The 18,980-nt window shown below is 43.3% G+C and overlaps 1 protein-coding gene across 6 annotated transcripts; it reads right to left on the bottom strand.

Moving 5' to 3' along the window:
* Positions 1-3,392: 3,392 nt before the first annotated feature.
* LOC135903712 (uncharacterized) lies at positions 3,393-15,979 on the bottom strand. Of its 6 annotated transcripts, none has more exons than XM_070535352.1 (6): positions 14,993-15,196; positions 14,720-14,820; positions 14,261-14,370; positions 13,715-13,780; positions 9,173-9,295; positions 3,393-4,101 (listed from the first exon to the last, which is right to left on the bottom strand). In XM_070535352.1, exons 1-6 carry the CDS (start codon positions 15,103-15,105, stop codon positions 3,991-3,993), a joined length of 624 nt encoding a protein of 207 aa, XP_070391453.1. In that variant the 5' UTR covers positions 15,106-15,196; the 3' UTR covers positions 3,393-3,990. The 6 variants fall into 6 exon arrangements, 5 of the variants coding, with proteins under 5 accessions (XP_070391453.1, XP_065290149.2, XP_070391446.1 ...); XR_010564912.2 differs by lacking the exons at positions 3,393-4,101; positions 14,993-15,196 and adding exons at positions 7,021-8,962; positions 15,604-15,979; XM_065434077.2 differs by lacking the exons at positions 3,393-4,101; positions 14,993-15,196 and adding exons at positions 7,021-8,962; positions 15,522-15,979.
* Positions 15,980-18,980: the final 3,001 nt, after the last annotated feature.

Raw genomic sequence — 18,980 nt, forward strand, 5'->3', positions numbered from 1 at the left:
GCAGCTGTCCTCTCATTTTTTTCTGTATTGTATGAACAACATTGTTTACTAGGTCACATCTCTTGTAGCATATGTACTTGCACTGCAAACTTGTTGCTGCTACTGCACTCATAAGTCATATGGGAACCATGCCAAACGTTCAATCCAAATGCATGCAGAAACCAGATAAACTCTGCTGTAAAACCCTAAGGTTACCTGCCATGGTTGCTCAGTGGCTATGGTGTTGGGCTGCTGAGCACGACGTCGCAGGATCGAATCCCGGCCACGGCGGCCGCATTTCGATGGGGGCGAAATGTGAAAACACCCGTGTGCTTAAGTGTAAGTGCACGTTAAACAACCCCAGGTGGACGAAATTTTTGGAGTCCTCCACTGCGGCGTGCCTCATAATCAAAAAGTGGTTTTGGCACGTAAAACCCCATAATTTAATATTAAAACCCTTAAGTTATAGCAGTACAATAGTGTAGCAGGGAATTGCCCACCGTGGTGGCATAGCAGCTGTGGCATTTCGCTGCTTAATTTCGAGGTCACGAGATCAGATCCAAGCTAGAACTGCCGCAATTCAATGAGAGCAAAGTGCAATAAAGCCTGTGTGCTGTGCTAAATTCCCCAAGTAGTCAAAATTAATCAAGAGTTCCCCACTACAGCATGCTTCATAATTAGATGGTCGTTTTGACATGTAAAATTTCTGAATGTTTCAGTGTTGAGAGCCAGTGAATGTGTGCAGAAGAAAGTATTGTGTGCTGGTGGCAGCAAGATGGACCGAGGCACAGAAGCCGGTTGTCGGCACTGGGCACTGAGGTAGAGTAGGTGCATAGCAAAAACTAAATTTTGGCACTGAATTTCACCACTTTGAGCATAAGACCCAGAAAGCAGACAGATAAAATGAGCTGTCTACTTTCAAAGGGCACAATGGCAATGGCAGGAGGCTGACTGGAAGGTAAGCAAGCTTCAGGTAGAAGCAATGTGAAAGATAACCAGCAAGCGAAGCAAAAAGTGTTTGTCGAAAGGCGACAACAACGCAAGTAGGAGGGTCGAGATTGCGTGCACTGTAGTTCTTAGAGTTTTATGTAGTTCTTAGAGCAACTCCAGTTGTATGGCGGTCCCAGCTGCAGCTTCAGCATTGCCATAGTATCCCTGAAACACGAGTGATGGCATCTTCCACCACACTTGTAATGAGTAGTTGGCACCATAGCGGATAGTGTAGGACTATGCGAATCACAAATGATGTCATGAGTCAGGGTGTTTGTGCTATGCCATTTTTATTTATTCATTTATTTATTTAAATATACTTTACAGGCCCTTAGAAGCATTTGTAAGGGCGAAGAGTTCACTCAAAGATTATAATATACAATAATTAAAATGCATATGTGAATACATATACAAAAAATACAGTGTAACAAATGCATTAACACGCAGTAATGCGGTGTCAGAATTGTACAATGGACAAGCCAAATGCTTTCAAACACGAGAGGTAACTGAACAAAAAACTTTCACAAAGTAAAATATAATAAATAGAATAATAGAGCGAGTGGGAAATATTTGGCTTTAACAAAGCAGTATTTAAGGGATAGTATCACATCATGAACGGAAAAGGCAAGAAAATATAACACGTTAGGTTATGTAGAGTTTGAAAAATGCGTTGTTAGAAGACGGTGGACGTTTTCTTGGTCAGTCTCATAAGCGATGGAGTTAGGAAGATCGTTCCAAAGGTGAATGGCTCTTGGAAGAGTGGAGTAGTTAAATGAATTAGTTTTTCTGTAGGTGCGCATAAAATTGAACTGATTGCACAACTGGTGTGATATGTAATGGGTGCAGTGTTGCCCTAAGAGTGGGAGTACACCCAGTCTGCGCTGTAATGTGTTCTAATGCATGCCTTTATGCGCGGCACAGCACCTGCTGTGGTTGCTTAGTGGCTATGGTGTTAGGCTGCTAAGCACGAGGTCACAGGATCAAATCCCAGCAACGGCAGCCGCATTTCAATAGGAGTGAAATGCGAAAACACTCGTGGTACTTGGATTTAGGTGCATGGTAGAGAATCCCAGGTGGTCCAATTTTCCGTCGTCGCCCACTACAACGTGCCTCATAATTAGATAGTGGTTTGGCATGTAAAACCCCATAATTTTTTTATGTGTAACACGGAGTTGGGACAGTTCCTCTCACATACTGACTGAGGCCAATTCTTGCTTACAACTATACATATTTCAAGTGATAGTCGACACATGTAACATGGTTGGCTGACAAGCTAGTAAACTTGTTGCAATTACTTGACCATTCTACAGCAAGGAAATGCATGGGAGCAGCAGACTGTGCAGAGAATGTCAGCGTGACTCACAATTATTTATATGTGCTGATAAAAACAGTCCAAACAGTTTGGCATTATGACGTAGTACATGCACACCTGCCCCTGAGCCTTCATGAAGCAAAACAGCAAGAACTCACCTACTTTTGAGGGCCCTTTACTTGCCTTGCACAGTGCATTCAACTCCAGACTGCATGCTTAAGCGCCCGTGCTTATATGTACTTTTTTCCCTCATACTCCAAACACTTTTCTGGGCGTATCTAATCCTCAGCAAATGAAATGTGACAGTGCAAGTGCTTGACCTTGAGTACATTGCAGCACCATAAGCTTATGTTCTGCTGGGGCTAGTAGAAGATGTGTTAATGCCTGTCGTGCTACCGTTTTATTGCGATTGTGCAGTTTGCACACTATTCAAACGTCTTGGCCTAAACTATCTGTAAATGAAAATTTTTTTTTCTGGCACATCAAATGCATGTAAAATGTCCTGATGAATGCTGGCTTTACCCAGTAGACAAATCAGCACAGCCTCTGTGGCGACAATGTGCTTTCGTTAATAGATGATGATAGCCTAGGGAAATCATATGCATTTATGATGCAATTTTTTAAGGGGCCCTGAACCACTTTTTATCGAAGGCAACAAATGCATTTGAAGTTAAATTAGTTTATTTCAGAAATACCTTGCTGCAAAAGAAGTTCAATGCATTAGTCCAAGCGGAGTTATTGGCAGTCAAACGTACTGCTTACGGCACTTCCATTCCTTCTACAATGATTTGCACTGTGAAGCCTTCAGCAGAGCAAGGTGTGTCTACAACGCGCCGCCTGCAGAACGTCAGCATGGTGCACAGTTCAAATTTTATTTTGGCTCTTCACATAGAAACCACTGTTTTCGATTTTGGCGCCTACGACGTGCCAAATGCAGTTGTCCTCACCGAGCCGCAGTGTGCTCAGCCAGTGGACTCGTCGCAGCACCCCGCAGCAGCCATGGTATCTATGCTATGTAATAGGCCACGGCTACATACAGCTGCAGCATTTGCTTTGTGCACGACTGGGTTTAAGTACGCGCTCGTGCCCATATGCTCCTGTCTGGCAGTGGTACATGGTGTGGACTGGCTTTGTCCTGCACCAGCTTAAGTGACGGATAGTAGTCACATCCAACTTGAACATTTTGAAGCTCATTGTCAAGACGTCCAACCAGGAGCGGCCAGGTCGGCCATCACACTAATAAGCAGGGTAGCCAAAGTTTAATTCCTACGTGGGCTGCTGTAGCCAAGCATGAGCAGACCATAGTTTGCTTCTTCCTGAAGTATGTAATTATTATTGAAATTCAAAAGCATATTTTCACTTCAGCCTGTTTATTAAACTGCGTCAATAAATATGCACAGTAACAATAGGAAGAAGCGCACTGATCCAAACACCCTTCTTGACTGATGTCAGCCAGTAGCAGCCGCGTATGGGAATCTGCTATATTACAAAATAAAGTGTCCAAAAAAGAGTGAATATAAGGCTTCTGTTGAAAAGAAAGCATCTGAGAGAAAGGTGACCTCGAGCTCCGCTAGTGAGATCCATATGCCGTTCACAACTGCGAAATCTGGCCAAGATGTTCACAGCAGCGTATGCCGTCCGCAGGTAGTTTTTTCACCAAGTCGGAGGGGTGGTTCAGGGCCCCTTTTGCGAGCAAGGCAGGCACGTGTTTAAGTTAGTGGTGGTATAAATGTAACTTCGTGGCTGGTCGTCCCCCTGCATTCATCTCTTGAGGATTCCGTGTTACCAGCAGTTATTGAGCTCATCTGCACATCGTTCCCCTGTAAAGAACAAATAATAAATATAAGCCCCTTATCTCTAAATAAAAAAAAAAAATAAGAACTTAAGAACTTCAGAAGCAGTGTGCGATGAGGTGCGGCCTCTCTTTTTCTTTCTTTTGCCTCACTAGAATAGCAAAATAAAGTCAGGCAAGAGATAACTACTACTCCATCATGTGCCTGGAGTAATCACAAAGCATGCATCATAAATACCACACGGATACTGCAGCTCCTTAGGGACAATATTTTGACTCGGCAGCCCTAACTACGGGATTGAAAAAAAATACTGTGGGGAGCTTTGGAACACAGTAGCCCGTGTGCACCGATGTAAGTCAGTTCTCACATCCATATTCGCATTCTTTGACTGACGCATCCCTACAGTTTGGCACGACTAGAGTGTACTGGCGTGATGTCAATGTTTACACCAGGGAGTCAAGACGAACAAGTCGTGGCAGACAACAGGTCAGCGCTTGGTTACCATGGAGACATGTCCTGAATGAAGCATTTCAAGAATGCATGGCTGCGTTTCAAAAGGATTGCATGAACCTTGAAGTAAAGCAAACTATGTTGTAGGATATGCAGCATCTTTTAATAAGTACTGTGAGGATGCATGACTCTCGTACATCCTCTGATGTTTTCCCTGCGTGGCTCCTGTCTCCTATAATCCAGCTTTGCTGCATGACTTTATGGCAGCAGTCTGTGCGGTTGCATAATACTACGAGAGATGGCGCAAGTGTTGCGCTGCTAATGCCACCTAACAGCGGGGTTGTGTGGGCGCAAAAGGGAGATGGCTGTTCAGGTGTTCTGTGGCTGTTCCTCTTGGCTCGGGGTCGACAAACGGCACGGACATTCTCCGTGTGCGCCATTCCATGCTTCTGCGAGACCGTCTCGCAAGGCCTAGTAGCAGGCCATCGGAATGGACATACACGATCGTTCAAACACGCCACCAATCACATGACCGTACACGTGAACGACAAAGCGTTGGTGTCCAGCATGAGGTGAACATATTCGCTCAATATCCAGTTGCGGTGAATCGAACTTCCTAGATTTGTCATGCACCCATCGGCATGTTCTGTGGATAGCCAATCGGCTAGCAGCCATTAGTGTATGAAAGGTGCAATAAATACCCTTGTGATTGTTTTTACTAGTGTGTTGTCATTCCTTTGTCCAAAGAGCATGTCGAGACCCGCACAGTAGTCTGTCAATTCCACATAGTGGCTGGTTTATATGAGCAACCACCACCACCAGATAGACTTGTGGGACAATAAGCCTTCCTTCATGGGCTGCGCCCCCCCCCCCTCCAGTACAGCACTGCCTGGATTATCTCAGAGTAATTCTGCACTGAAGCACACCTTTCTTTGGATCTTTACAAAATTAAAGGCCTTCACTGGTGATGGGCGTGACATACTCAATATAAACGTGCACTGTAAGCTCATCATATAACTTTTAATTGGCTATTTAATCACTAATATCTCATGTAAGTACTGTTATAAACAAGTAACAAAGGAGGAAGTTCTCTTGCACACTAATTTTCATTCTGTTCATTAAAACAACCTAAAAAGAGGCTGCATATTTGCTTTGTACAGTGACCTGCATTTTTATTCGGATTACTTTTAACTCTCGTTACAGCGCCTACAGAAATCGATCAATTTGATTGAGAGTTTTTCTATGTGCTATTGTACATTTATGTTAAAATTATTCTGCTAGCAACAACATAGACCCTCTGAAATGATGACTGAACTTAATCTATTTCTCAGATTTGACAATTTCTGGCAGATTTTGGAGTCTGGAAAAAAAACCGTCTGGAGGTATTGTCAAGATTAGCCTCCGTGCTCCTGGCACGTCTTCAATAAATTTAAAAAAAATAGAAATATGTTCTTTAGTCAGCACAGAAGGAAAAATTTTTTAATTGCAGCAGCAGTGAAGACAGAAGCTTCTCTCAAGCTGCCATTTTTCCGATCATGCGTATAGGCTGTTTTAACAGTGTCTCAAGAAACGGTAAATGCTCATGAGTTTGTGTTATCTTGATAATTGTGTTTTGCTAATATCAAGTGCACCTGTATTTTTACTCCCATAGGTTCCTTTTATTCGTTAGCGTTTTGACAGCATATGCACAAATTATTACAAGCAATCCTTCCCGTCGTGTTGGGTTTACACTCGCACAAGAGCATGCAGTGGATTACAGACTAACCTTCGACTGGAGCTTGATTAGCAGTCTAAGCTCTCCCATTTGGAATGCCGCCTGTTCATGTGCTCTTATTCCATACTGTACAATAATGTGCAACATTCCGCATTACTGTAAAGCACTGTACAGGATCTGAACAATGCATGTGGAACCTGCAGCATCAGTTGAATGTGTACTAAACCACCTTGATTGCCCAGAAAAGCTGGTCAAATGAAATAAGCACGAGGAGGTGTCTGCATGCTTCCTGACCTGACAACCAACGTTTAGCAAGCCTAAAGAATGCAGTAAAAAACGAACCAGTGCCTGCTGCAATGAGTAAAAACAGTTGCTCCCTGTACAATTGGAACTTGCTCCTTATCACATTGGAATTCATTATGTAACTGTGCAAACGACAACAGACAAAGAAGGAAACACGCAGGACAAGCGCGGAACTTCAACTCAGATTTACTCCAGGAAAGCCACACATTTATGCATGTATCATAATCACACTTGATAATCATCGGACAACTATCACTTGATATTGGCATGCGAGCGCGAGTGACACAAATTTATACATAAGTAATTTAACTTTTTCACTCAGTGTCACTGAAGAGCTGCTTGCACAGCTGCCAGATTGCATTTTTATACAGTAGGCTTCATAGATCTCTCGGCTCAGCTGTGACGCAAACATCTTCAAGACTTTTGTGTCGCGGAACCTAGGCATGCAATTACGACAGTGGCAACAATGGTCAGCCAGTTTGCCACCCCCCACCAATCCTTCTACCCCTGCGCGGTGCTCCTGCAGTCTGATGTTTAAACACCATCCCGTCTGCCCTATGTAGCTGTTGCCACAAGAGAGGGGTATCTGGTACACTACCCCTATTCTGCATGGGACAAACCTGTCAGCATGCTTGATACAGCATTCATTTCTTTTCTTCCTTCCCTGCACCATGTTACACATGCCTGCCAGTTTCTTGGGTGCTGTAAAGACTACCGGGACTTCACATTTTTCAGCCACTATTGAGGCGGTGAGAGATTTGGTGGTAGTACAGGTACGGGTAGAGATTTGGTAGTAGTAGCATGTTGTGTACCTGTAAACAAAGTTGCTATACCCTTGTTTTTCAGCTCATTTAGAGGCTCTGTATGAATTGCTTACAAAGCTTCCCTGTTCCCCTGGGATGTCTAAAAGTGGCAGAGCTGTTATATTTAAAGTGTATTGGTTAATAAGGTGCTTTAGCAATAATTACTGAACGCTCGTCTTCCAAATTTTGTGTTATACCCGGTCTCCTTGGTCTCCTTGGTGAACTATTCAAGGCACGGTGTTTATTTTTGTTGTAGTAGTGAGCATGTTGTGAGATGCGAACAATAAATGTATAATTTGTGTAGGTTAATGACAGTCTTCTGTAGAAAGTTATTCGAAGATTGTCATACTGCCATTATCTGCAATGTTTCCCAGAGTCCTAGAACAGCTCTACAAGACACCAACTTCAAATTCTGCGAAAATAGCGGAATGTTTTACAGCTTGGCTAACATTAGCTGGAGATGTTAGCTTGGCATGCTACTCCAGATGCTGGGTGATAATTATGGAATACATAGTTATCACATAAACACACAAACAGTATGTACAGTCACACAAGCACACATACACAATAAAGCTATCACAAACTTCCGTTATGAGCTTTGGACCACAGAAACACAAGCAGCATTTTTGTGGCACGTAATATGCTGGTAGTGTTTTGCCATGGGCCAAGAATGTGTCACAGCTCCAAGCTCAAGTCGTGCTGCAAGTGTAGGGCCACCTTCAATGTCTGACCCTTTGGCAATTAGCGGCAGCAGTCGCACAGAAGATGTTGCAAGTCTTCAGGAGATTTCACACAGAGCACATTGCTGAGTCTCTCCATTTGTTATTGCATTTAAAGTATATTTTATAGGCCACATTAAGTTAGTTGCAATGAAGGTATGCTTGATCTTGCCTATTGAGACTTTGTGCTCTACAAAAGTCAGAAAATGGGTATATTTTATAGAGGAGTCCATACTGATGGCTTGCATGACATCAGAGGGATCGCTGCAAACACCAGGTCAATGTAGATACCAGAGTCGCCACAATTTCTCGAGAGCAGTACATATAAGGATTTCCGTCAAAGTGTTGTGTGCAGCTCTAGCAGCGCAATCAGCCTGGATGTTGCCTTGTGCACTGCAGTGGGCAGGTAATCACTGCAACAAAACATTGTGGTGCACTTCAAAGGCTTTGATGCACAAGCAACTGATATCTACTACAAATTGTTCCTGCATGCATGGCGACTTCGAGACTGCTGTGCTGTTCTTGAGTTGGAGGAGAAGACCCAAAACTCTGCTCTCTAATCTACGCTGTAAACAAAAGTTGCTCACAGTGCAGCTAGTTCAGTGGCTGTAGCCGAAGTGCAGTGACTGAGAGTGGCAGAAATTGGAATACTGGCAGACGCCGCAGGTGTAACAGAGCATCCGTATAAATCTGATAGTGAGCTCTGTAGCTAGCATTAATATGCTGACAAGCAAATTATGTTGGCACTGGTCCAGTAATATTTTTCCCGCTCTTGTATCTAGACACTGGTGCGATAGTTGGCCATGAATACCATGGTGGCTCCGTCGGCATGGAAGGGCTCTGATAATTCTCCAAAAGCAAGCTCCATACCTCGGGACTGCCACCTGAGGTGGGACACCCTGTATAGCAATAAACGCCAATGGTACATGTATGCAGATGTATGTTGATTTGTGTATATTGTGTATATCGCAAATCATTTTTGTCATAGTTTTATAGGAATTGCCTTTAGTTTGCCCTTTACCCCCATTATCTGCAATGCGTAGATAAATAAGTCACCGTATTCTGTGTTGTTTTTCACGGGGAAAGAAAATGGAAATTAATGGACTTACATTAGAAACCTTATTCTGTACTGTGCCATTGAACTTCTGGAAGATGAGTTTTTTCAGTCGCTTCTGCTTCGTGCCAGTTGTCAGTGGTGTCACTGACGATCTGTTGCTCACGCCAAGTTGTGCCTGTAAAATGTTCATAGTGTCTGTGATATAGTGCCATCATCTTTACCACACGTTCCTTTCTCTAATGTACCCTGTCATTCCTTCTGCATTTTATATTTCCATCTAACTATATGGCAGTGTTTTATGTTTTAATCAAAGCATTCTCTGCTATGGAATAATACTACCCGTGCTACCTCTTATGCTTAATGCATCCCAATAAGCCTGAAAGATATAACAACGCAAATAAATAAGTGTATACTTAAAAACAAGAATATCTTCTATAACTAGACTCTTGTAAAGGAAAGCTTCTTACTGCATTCGCATAATCAATAAAATACACGGTGTTACAGCTAACTTGTGCCTAGCTTTAAAAATTCCACGTATGAGTTACAACAACACAACCAGTTTATTGTTCTTCACTCTCCTCTTGAGCAAACGAAAGTATTTTTTACTACGAGCTTGAATCGTTCATCAATTTCAGTGCACGTCATCCATAGAATACCCCCATTTTCTCCAAGTATGAAATTGCTGCCCTCTTGGGTCCTCCTAGGGTAGCTTGTAAACTTTGCAAGCATTTCATATAATGCCACTTAACAGGTTGAAGACAAGGGTTCATCAATTTTCATTTAGCCTCTAATTAAACATACATTCCAAATTTTTCCACATATCACCACAAACATTTCACAAGTTTCCTCAAAATATAAACTTGGTGAGTCATAGGCAGAGAGTTTTCATTTATCCAGGGGGGACCGACCAGTTTTCCAAACCCAATGTATATACATATATATATCTTGTACTTGAAGAAACTTCGTGTGACGTCGAGGAATGGAGTGCTGAAGTGACGGCGTTATACAAGTATATACAAGACCTCATAGTATGAAACAGTTCAATTTCATAGGCTGAGTCCTCTCGGTGGTGCAATCTTCTTTCGTGTAACTATCGGATACTTGGCTATCACTAATACAGCTTTGCCTTTCCGGCGAAACTGCAGCCTCTCTACCTCTTTTTTTTTCTTTTTCTGCGAGTTCGAGTATAAGCGCTGCTGCACATGACTGCTGTTGATTCTGATTTCGAATGAATCCGGCTTGGCCTCATTTCGGTTACTGAGTGTATTATACAGTGATCCCCAACTATCATGCACTAAATTAGTACGCAATTAGTAAGCTCCTGAAAATACTGCAGTTAGATGTCCCTTAGCTGTGCCTTCAAATGCCTCATTGACACTTTGATAATTAGTATAGTACGTCTCGAGTTAGATAATTACAATTGCATAAATAAATTTCAGTAACCAAAAAATTACTGGCAGCTACTCCACTGTACTGTAAACAATATGCACAAGGTTTTCTTCGAGTAATGCATGGCTCTTTTCTTCAGATCTTGGTGTAAGATAATTAATTGGGACACAATGTATATATTTATAGCTTTTGCATGCAACTTACACTGTTCCACCCCTAATAAATGTTGTGAATCATTTGAAATAATTATTCAATTTGAGTTCAAATTCAATTTGAATTAATTAATGTTGTAAATTACTTGCAATTATTTGTTGTAAATGTTTTTTTTTTTTCATTTTCGTGAGTCGTTAGCATTGCTTACTGGAAAGAGAGGCAATACTGAGACACAATATTCACGTGCATTTCACACGCCATTGATAAAAAACGTTGCCAAAGTGGTAATAAAAGTAAGTTTTTTCATGGTCAAAAAAGCATGCAAAGCAGTTTGGAGTGTGGTGAACATACAGGAACATATTCATTCTCTAGGCATAGGCGTCTCTAGGCATATGTCAGTCAGCGCTTCATGACACTGAAATATCTTTTCTAGATACGACCTAACACGCGGAAAGTTTTGGTGAGCTAAACTTGATCAATAGTCATTTTTGTTTTCTCTTTTTGTCTTTTTTTTCGTTTGTTTATTTTTATTTTTCTTATATAATCTTTTAAAAAAATAGCGCAGTGTCCTGTCTTTTCTTGTGCCATTAGCTTGTGTCCCAGCAGTACGCGCTTTGAATTTAGCCATGCTTCCATACCAACTCGCCCATCACTTTTGATCAATTTAATTTGAGCGTGATCGAGGTCACGTACATATACTAGGATATGGCACATGAAATGTTCGTTTTAAACAATAATCGCTCGAAACGTGTCTCATTTCACAAAGGCAACTTAAGTAAGCATATATACTGATGTGAGTATGTATATTGCATGCAGCTAAGATGTTCACTGGACATCCTTTCGCTGAAGTCCATGGGACATCCACATGAGTTCCTTTTTTGGACTTGGGACTTTAGTACTTACTTGTGATGTCTTTAGGACACAGTAGGTCGTGCCCACGACCCACTGTATACAGTAGGTCTTGCCTTAGGACATTTCGTGTTGTCTGGGTAAACTAGCACCGCTTGCGAGATATGCAACTTCAACATGTGGTATGCACTACATTGACTTTCCAGTCAAGTTTTCAAAAGCACCCCTCTAACAGTTCGGGAAGGCCTAAACTGGAACGCCGAGGCATACTTTAGCAGATTTTGGGCAAAGATATCTCGAAAGTGGTGCTATTATTTTAATTTCTGCTAAGCAGGCATGACCACTACTCTTGTGCTTCAATTTCGCAGTGACAACATATGCCATAATGTGAACAATTAAAATTTTGGTTATGAAGTGTTAGGTAATTGGGGGAATTATCATAGAACTTTTTCTTGCTGCTAATGTTTGCCTAGCCACGTAGCCTTCCGCGAAAACGGCATGTGCCTATATCATCATCATATTATTATTATTATTATGTCAACTGCAGGATTAAGGCTTCTCCCAGCGATCTCCAAATACCCCTGTCTGGCGCTAGCTGATTCCAACTTGCGCCTGGAAATTTCCTAGTTTCATCACTGCACCTAATTTTATGCCGTCCTCGACTGGCGTTTCCATTCCCTTGGCACCCATTCCGCAACTTTAATGGTCCATTGGTAATCTGCCTTGCGCATTACACAGCTTGCCTGGCTCCGTCTTTTTCCTCCTTATGTCAACTAGGATATCGGCTATCCCCTTTTGCTCTCTGATACGCACCGTTCTCTTCCATTTTCTTAACATTATGCCTAACATTTTTCATTCCATCCTTCGTTGCGCGGTCCTTGTTCTCGAGCTTCTTTGTTAACCTTCAAGTTTCCGCTGCATATCTTATCGCCGCTGGAACCCAATGAATGTGCACTTTTCAACGTCAGTGGCAAGCTTCCTGTCAGGATTTGGTAATGCCTGCCGTACGCATTCCAACCCATTTTAATTTTGTTAATTTCCTTCTCATGATCAGGGCCCCCTGTGTGTAATTGACGCTTAGAACGACGGAGAGCTGAGCTAGTTGGTAAGGATTCATTATGCAAAAAATAGATGAGGCATGCAGACAGGACACAAGAGTAGTCCACTTCTCTACTCTTGTGTTCCAGCTGTCTGCACGCGTCACCTCTTTTTTGCATAATGAGTAATTGACCTAGATAAACATACTTCTGCACAGGCTTACTGGCAGTCATGACTTCGTATTCTCTTGCCTAGATATGGCACTTTACTTTAAAATAATGTGTTCTGCATTAAAAACACCTGGAAAAAGCTCAACCTCGCATAAACGAACGTGATTTTTACATCTGCAATGCTACAGTGAAAAAAAAGTCCTCACATGACTCTTAGATCAATTAGTGCTTCCCTTCCAGGTGCAAGGTCTGTATTGCAACCTGGCATCAAGATTGTTTAATTCCTTGTCACCTTTTTATTGATTTTATCATTTACTATACTTTCAGTGTGTTCAGAATGCAGAACTTCTGAAAAGGTAGCAAGGCCAGTTAGGGAGTAATTTTCCAGCCATGTTCACCGCCATCGTCGATGCGCTTGGCTCGACAGGTTGGAGCCAGCTGGTGAGAACCAGTAGCATGTCTTCGCAGCAGAAGGATCGACATTTGGGCGAGTTGGTACTGGTTTAACACCTTGAAGGGGCAGCGCCAAAAGACGAAGACAGAAGGTATAAAACACACAGGACAGCGCTGTCCTGTCTGTTCCTGCCTTCTGTCATCGTCTTTTCGCGCTGCCTCTTCAAGATGTTCTTCGCAGCAAATCGTTAAACAACCTGATAATGGCGTCACCATGTGATTACAATATGCTCCTTGAATTCTCCACAACGTGCTCCTTGAATTCATGTTCCGTATTCGACGTTTTGTACACGAATATTGGAATATTTGGGAGAATATGTTACATCCGAGAGACTGTAAGCTATGTTAAACACATTGGTACATACTGATGTCTATGCATTAAACCACTAGTTACTGCTGGGCTAGTTGGTTCATACTCTTTCCTGTCAGATCGCTTCTTCGCATGGTTTTGAGTCTTTTCTACCATGAGAACTATGCATTGTAATGAAGTCCACTTCATGCGGTTACGTTAACCGCTTGCCAACAGACGATGGCGTTCTCACCAGGTTATGATGGGACGAATCCGGGAGAATTGGTTCCACGAAGAATGGGCCACCGTCGGACGAAATCTGATCAAAAGCGCAAATATCATATAGTCGCAAAGGTAGAAAAGAATGAATACTTCGTCCGCATTTCTATGTGATATAAAGACTGTACGGACAGAATTCATGACAGAAACTCTGTTTGACAAAAGATATATGTCGCTATACGTTGTTTTTCTTTTCTTTATTGTTAATTTTGCTGTCACTGTGGTATAAGGCATGTAAGGTACACTTAAAAAGGCGTGTTAGTCAGTAGGAGGGCTATTTGACAAGGCAGAGTACAGCAAGTCACAGTGAAAGGGGCAGTCATTAAGTATGCACGAATACCAGTTCTGATTTCTTGTAGGATAGTTCAAATTAAGCCAATATCCTAAAATATTTGCACTGCAAGTAGTCGTATAGATTTATGCGCTGCGTGCTAAAGCATAAATTTCGAAAGCTACATTAGTGTCTGTTAGATAGCAGCGATTTTCAGGCAACAACATAGCAAGTCAGCCAGAAACTTACGTCACTGCTCACCGAAGGCGACTTGACATTTCGCTCTGTGCCCCGTCTAGAGGAACATTTGCAGGTGATCCTAATCAGGAGACGCTCTTCGACCGGCTTGGACCATCGAACTGATATATTAGATATGATAAGGACAGTGATGAGAAAGATCGCAAAAATGCCCTCCGTCATGAAAGGTCACTTATTACTGTAAGATATGCCTAATCATTCCAAATTGTAAACAGCAAATTGACACAGAACCACTTTCGTAACAACAGATGCCAACGGTGTAAAATAATGAAAAGTATTTCGCATACTAACATCTCATTCAAACTTCTCTGACCATAGCACTCAGATAACGTTAGGAGCCAGTACAACCACCAAAGTGCTGAAATGACCGGAATGACGTCATTGGGTACATATGTGGAGTGTTGATTAGCATTGTCATAATTTCCTTTCAAGAGTTTCGTCTTTGCATACTTGTCAGAAGGCTGATGAAGGATCCCAGGACAAGGACGATAACTGCCCCAAGAAAACTGTACCACAGGTAGGACAGGCGGTAGATGTACTCGATCTGAGAACTGCGAGAAAGGGATAATGAAACAAATTATTTTACACAGCCAGTGGCCTCTAGTATGATTCACCATGAAAGTCCTGGTGTTTACTTGTTACAAGTACGCACTGAAATATGACTGAAATAGATTTCAGTAAATGAAATCTACATAGTGACTATAGTTCACGCCGAAGCAGTACCTGTCAGTGTCTGGAGTGTCGCGGAGTAGTGACAGCATGAACAGTATAGCGGAGGGAAGTAGAAGAATAGAACTCATTTGGATCAGAAAAGAAAGCAACACTTGAACTAACATGATGAATGTGATAATTCTGCCAAATCGACCACTGGCAAGAAGCAAAACAATGCATGCGTGGCAATACGGTCGTAACGCGGATGTCGGGCTTCAAAATGCGTGTGGGTCCTTTGCCCTCTCTAGGCACCGCCAAGAAATGAACCGTATGCTCTTTACGCTGGTATTTATGCATGGCAAAAAAAAATTGTTGCAGACACCATCGGACAGGACTGTGAAAGCAAGCGAATGGCGTTACGAGTGCGGAATACCGACTGTAGTGATCAAATTGCACATTACTAATACTACTGCTGAAATCAATAACAATGTTTGATGATGGCGGCACAAATTATCGTCTACATGTTTTGGTAGACGGCTTGACACGGTGGCGACGGTGTGACGACGACGAAGATGACGGCGTGACGGCAATAGCTTCGCACCTGCGCATTATTCTCCGCCCGTTCGCTCTATGGAGGCCAAATACTCTTCCGATCATTCGCTTTAAAATCATGGAGAACCCACCCAGTGCGGGAGTCGGTCTAAGCGAAGCTGTATATTGAGCCTACAAGACGAAGCGGCGCAGCGGACTTGGGCAACAAGCACGGCCCGTAATCTTCAGCACAGGCGGGGAGAAATAGGGTGCCTCACCACTACGGAAAAACGCGACACAAGCGCCACCACCGACCATAGCATTTAAACCAACACCTCCTTTAATAAAGGAGGCGTTGATTTAAACATTCAGATGGCACAAAGCGAACGAATTGACCTTCGTGCTGCGTCTCGCATCAACGCGAACAGCGCGCGGCGGGCTCTGCCCCGTCGCAGATGGCTTTCACGATACAGCGGCCCGGGCGGGCGCGCGTGGCCGTCCGGGTCGCCCGGAGCAGAACGCACCTCCCGTCCCTACCCTACCCCCGGAGCCTTGCGCGCGACGGAAGACGGCGCGCTTCTTCCCTTTCGTGCGTGAGATTCCCTTTCGTGCATGGCCGACCCGATCTCGCACGCTTTCACTTGCACATACAGCATACGACGCGCGACGACGATTTTATCGACGTTGCGACTTTACACGGAACCCCACGCCGACGGGGGAAATGCGTCTGGAGTGCCCATATAATTTATTTCGCAATGAAAGCGAGAATTAGTCGAACAATAGGTAAAACTAGCGGTACGGGCGTAATTAGCGCCAATATAGTCGAAAATTAGCGACACCGCACCGTAAACTTCACGATCACCGGGATCGGCTTACCTGTCCTCTTAGCCGAAAAAGCGTAAGGGTCAACCGAGCGTCGACGCTAAAGAAGACCAGCTCTACTTCAGTAGGCGTGAAATACGACACGAATAAGACATGAAATGAGTGAATAATGAACATGAAATAGAGACAAATTGACAGAATAGAGAGATACGAATAACATTTAATGATATAATCACTTGACCACAATGTACGTCGACCTTGTCTTCTTTAGCGTCGACATTTGGTTTACGTGGAGGAGGTAAAACTAATATGGTGTGGGCGCAATCAACGCCACTATAGTCTAAAATTAACCATGTTGCACTATACCCAGGTAAAGCGTGCATCAATATAGATATAGACATGAAGAGTGCGTTGGGAAGCTCGTTGGTATGCGCTGGGACGAGACACCGAGGTAGAAGAAGACAGAACGAACGAAGATTAACTGGTTTATTGAAATCCAATCCTGCCTCTTCGAACAATGCACACGCGGAAGCACAATCATAACCGCGTGACTGCAGAACACTTCCCTGGCAAGCCCGTGTCTATACAAAAAAAAAAAAAAATCACGCTCTTTCTTCAAAAGATACAATGATGGTTCGCTAACGCACCTATCTGGGGCATATTTTCCTATCAAGGAAGCTTTCAAGATTTCACGTGCCCTTTGGTTCTTGGCTCGCCCTAGCACCTTCGTCCTATCAAAAATCGGCTTGCACTTCTTCTCACATGACCTACAATGAACTGACAGTCACTTTCCGCTGCCATGTTCTAGTGAGCTCTCTAGTAAACGCCTATTAATACATCTTCCGGTTTGCCCCACATGGAACGTTCCACAGGTCAGCGGAAACTCGTACACCACCTCTGTTCTGCATCGTACATAAGAGCGTCTGTGTTTTATGCCCAATCTATCACTCTTAAGTTCATCTACTTTAAAAGGGGGGCATAAACGCGACAACTTGGAGCGCGCTGAAAAAATCACAACAGCGAATTTTCCGGCCACACTCTTCATCCGATGCGAAGCCTTATGTACATATGGCGTTACCTAAAACTTTCGCCTCTCTCTCTTTTCTCCTTTTTCAACCCCAGTGTCGGTGGTACGGTGGCATATGACCTTCAACAGCGGCTCAGCTATGGCCTAGAGCGGAATCTGCAGAAAATCTTCATTACGGAGATGCTCCACCTAGGAGGAGAAACTTAGACCTTATGGTGATATGACTCGGCAAGAGATGACCTTAAGCATTACACCGTATTACCCCTTTTGACCAGCTTAGAGTGATATGAATCAAACGGCAGAATTAAGGGCCTTATTTGAACGAGGCGAGTACGACCAACACAGGTGGTCCTTATCATTAAAGAACAGCCTTATGTCTATTATCAGACAATTCAAAGGTGAAATTCAACTTGGTTGCTGGGAATTCGAAGGATTCATGAACTTGTTTCGCTACCTCTTGGAGGCCATCGTTCGAGTTAGTATATTCAACAGGGATTAAATGTCGTCCACGTATCTGAAGAGACGAACTATGCGGTCGTCAGTAGGCACCCGCGACCAATCTAATTCATTAGAAAAAAGGACACAGCGCAAAAAAGACAGGGATACAAGAGAGCGACACGCACGCACTGCCCTGTCTGACACGGCACGCCCTATCTTTTTTGCGCTGTGTACTTTTTTCCAGTGAATCACCCAACAAGCCCAAGCTTCCATGCTAAGTCAATTTAATTCGGCTAAAAAGATTTTATTCAGTACCGGCGCAACGTTTGATCCAATTCGTTTACCCGTTTTTGTGCATAAGAGTTATCCTGAAACCTCACGCTGGTTGACGTATGGTACACATCCAGCAACTCTAGGAACCCCTTACGGAGACGCCACTCGAATTTTGGAACGCTACTATTTCAATGCAATCGCGAACCGCCTGGAACAGGTCCTTGTGGGAAATTGAGTAGAATAGCTCCTCGATGTCGACCGAGAAGCCCGGGTTCACACCTGGCAGGTTATTTTTGAGTAGTTCCACTAGTCTGTCTGAGCTAGCGATCTTGTATGGGTCCTCAGGCGCCAGCCCCTTGAGCTGTCTTTGCAGATACCGGCTGACAGTAACCTGCCATATTCTACGCTCCGTGACAATGGTTCTGAAGGGACATTCCGCTTTGTGGCCCTTTGCACTGAAGAACACGGTGAATACTTGGACCTTGTTGTTCTTGTGCTTTGAGATTGTGCTTGCGCATGCGCATTGTTCGAAGAGGCAGGAAGGATTGTGTGGCTTCAATAAACCAGTTGTTGGTCTGTGTTCGCCCTGTCTTCTTCTAACTCGGTGTCTCGTCCCTAGCGGTGTTTAAGGTTCCAAAAGATATAGACATGTTGAGGCAACGCCACCTTACGACACACTTTTGAAGACAAAGTGCTAGCTAATATTATACAGGTTTGGCGCGTCTTAGATCTGCATATCTTGTAACCACTTCCAGAAATAAAAACGGTCCTTTCGCGCCTCCAAAGCGTCGTAGCGAGTTGAAAGAGGTAACAAAATGTATGTCTCAACGAAACAAAAAAGTTGCAGTTTTGCCCGAAAGGCGAAGCATCAATTGCGATATAAACTTATTAAGCAGCTATACGAAGTAAGGACAGTAGTATTATTCGCCATACAAATTTGTAAATATTCGCTTGCTAACTAAATTAACA

This window comes from Dermacentor albipictus, chromosome 1 (genome assembly GCF_038994185.2).
Source record: "Dermacentor albipictus isolate Rhodes 1998 colony chromosome 1, USDA_Dalb.pri_finalv2, whole genome shotgun sequence".
Lineage (NCBI taxonomy): Eukaryota > Metazoa > Arthropoda > Arachnida > Ixodida > Ixodidae > Dermacentor > Dermacentor albipictus.

What these genes read in the sequence shown, in the direction of transcription:
- LOC135903712 (XM_070535339.1), bottom strand. Translation starts at nt 15,105, where the DNA reads ATGTTAGTTCAAGTGTTGCTTTCTTTTCTGATCCAAATGAGTTCTATT. An exon ending in CTTCATCAGCCTTCTGACAA is followed by an intron (nt 14,371 to 14,719) that starts GTATGCAAAGAC and finishes CTAATATATCAG; the next exon opens with TTCGATGGTCCAAGCCGGTC. An exon ending in TACAGAATAAGGTTTCTAAT is followed by an intron (nt 8,963 to 9,172) that starts GTAAGTCCATTA and finishes ATTGCTATACAG; the next exon opens with GGTGTCCCACCTCAGGTGGC.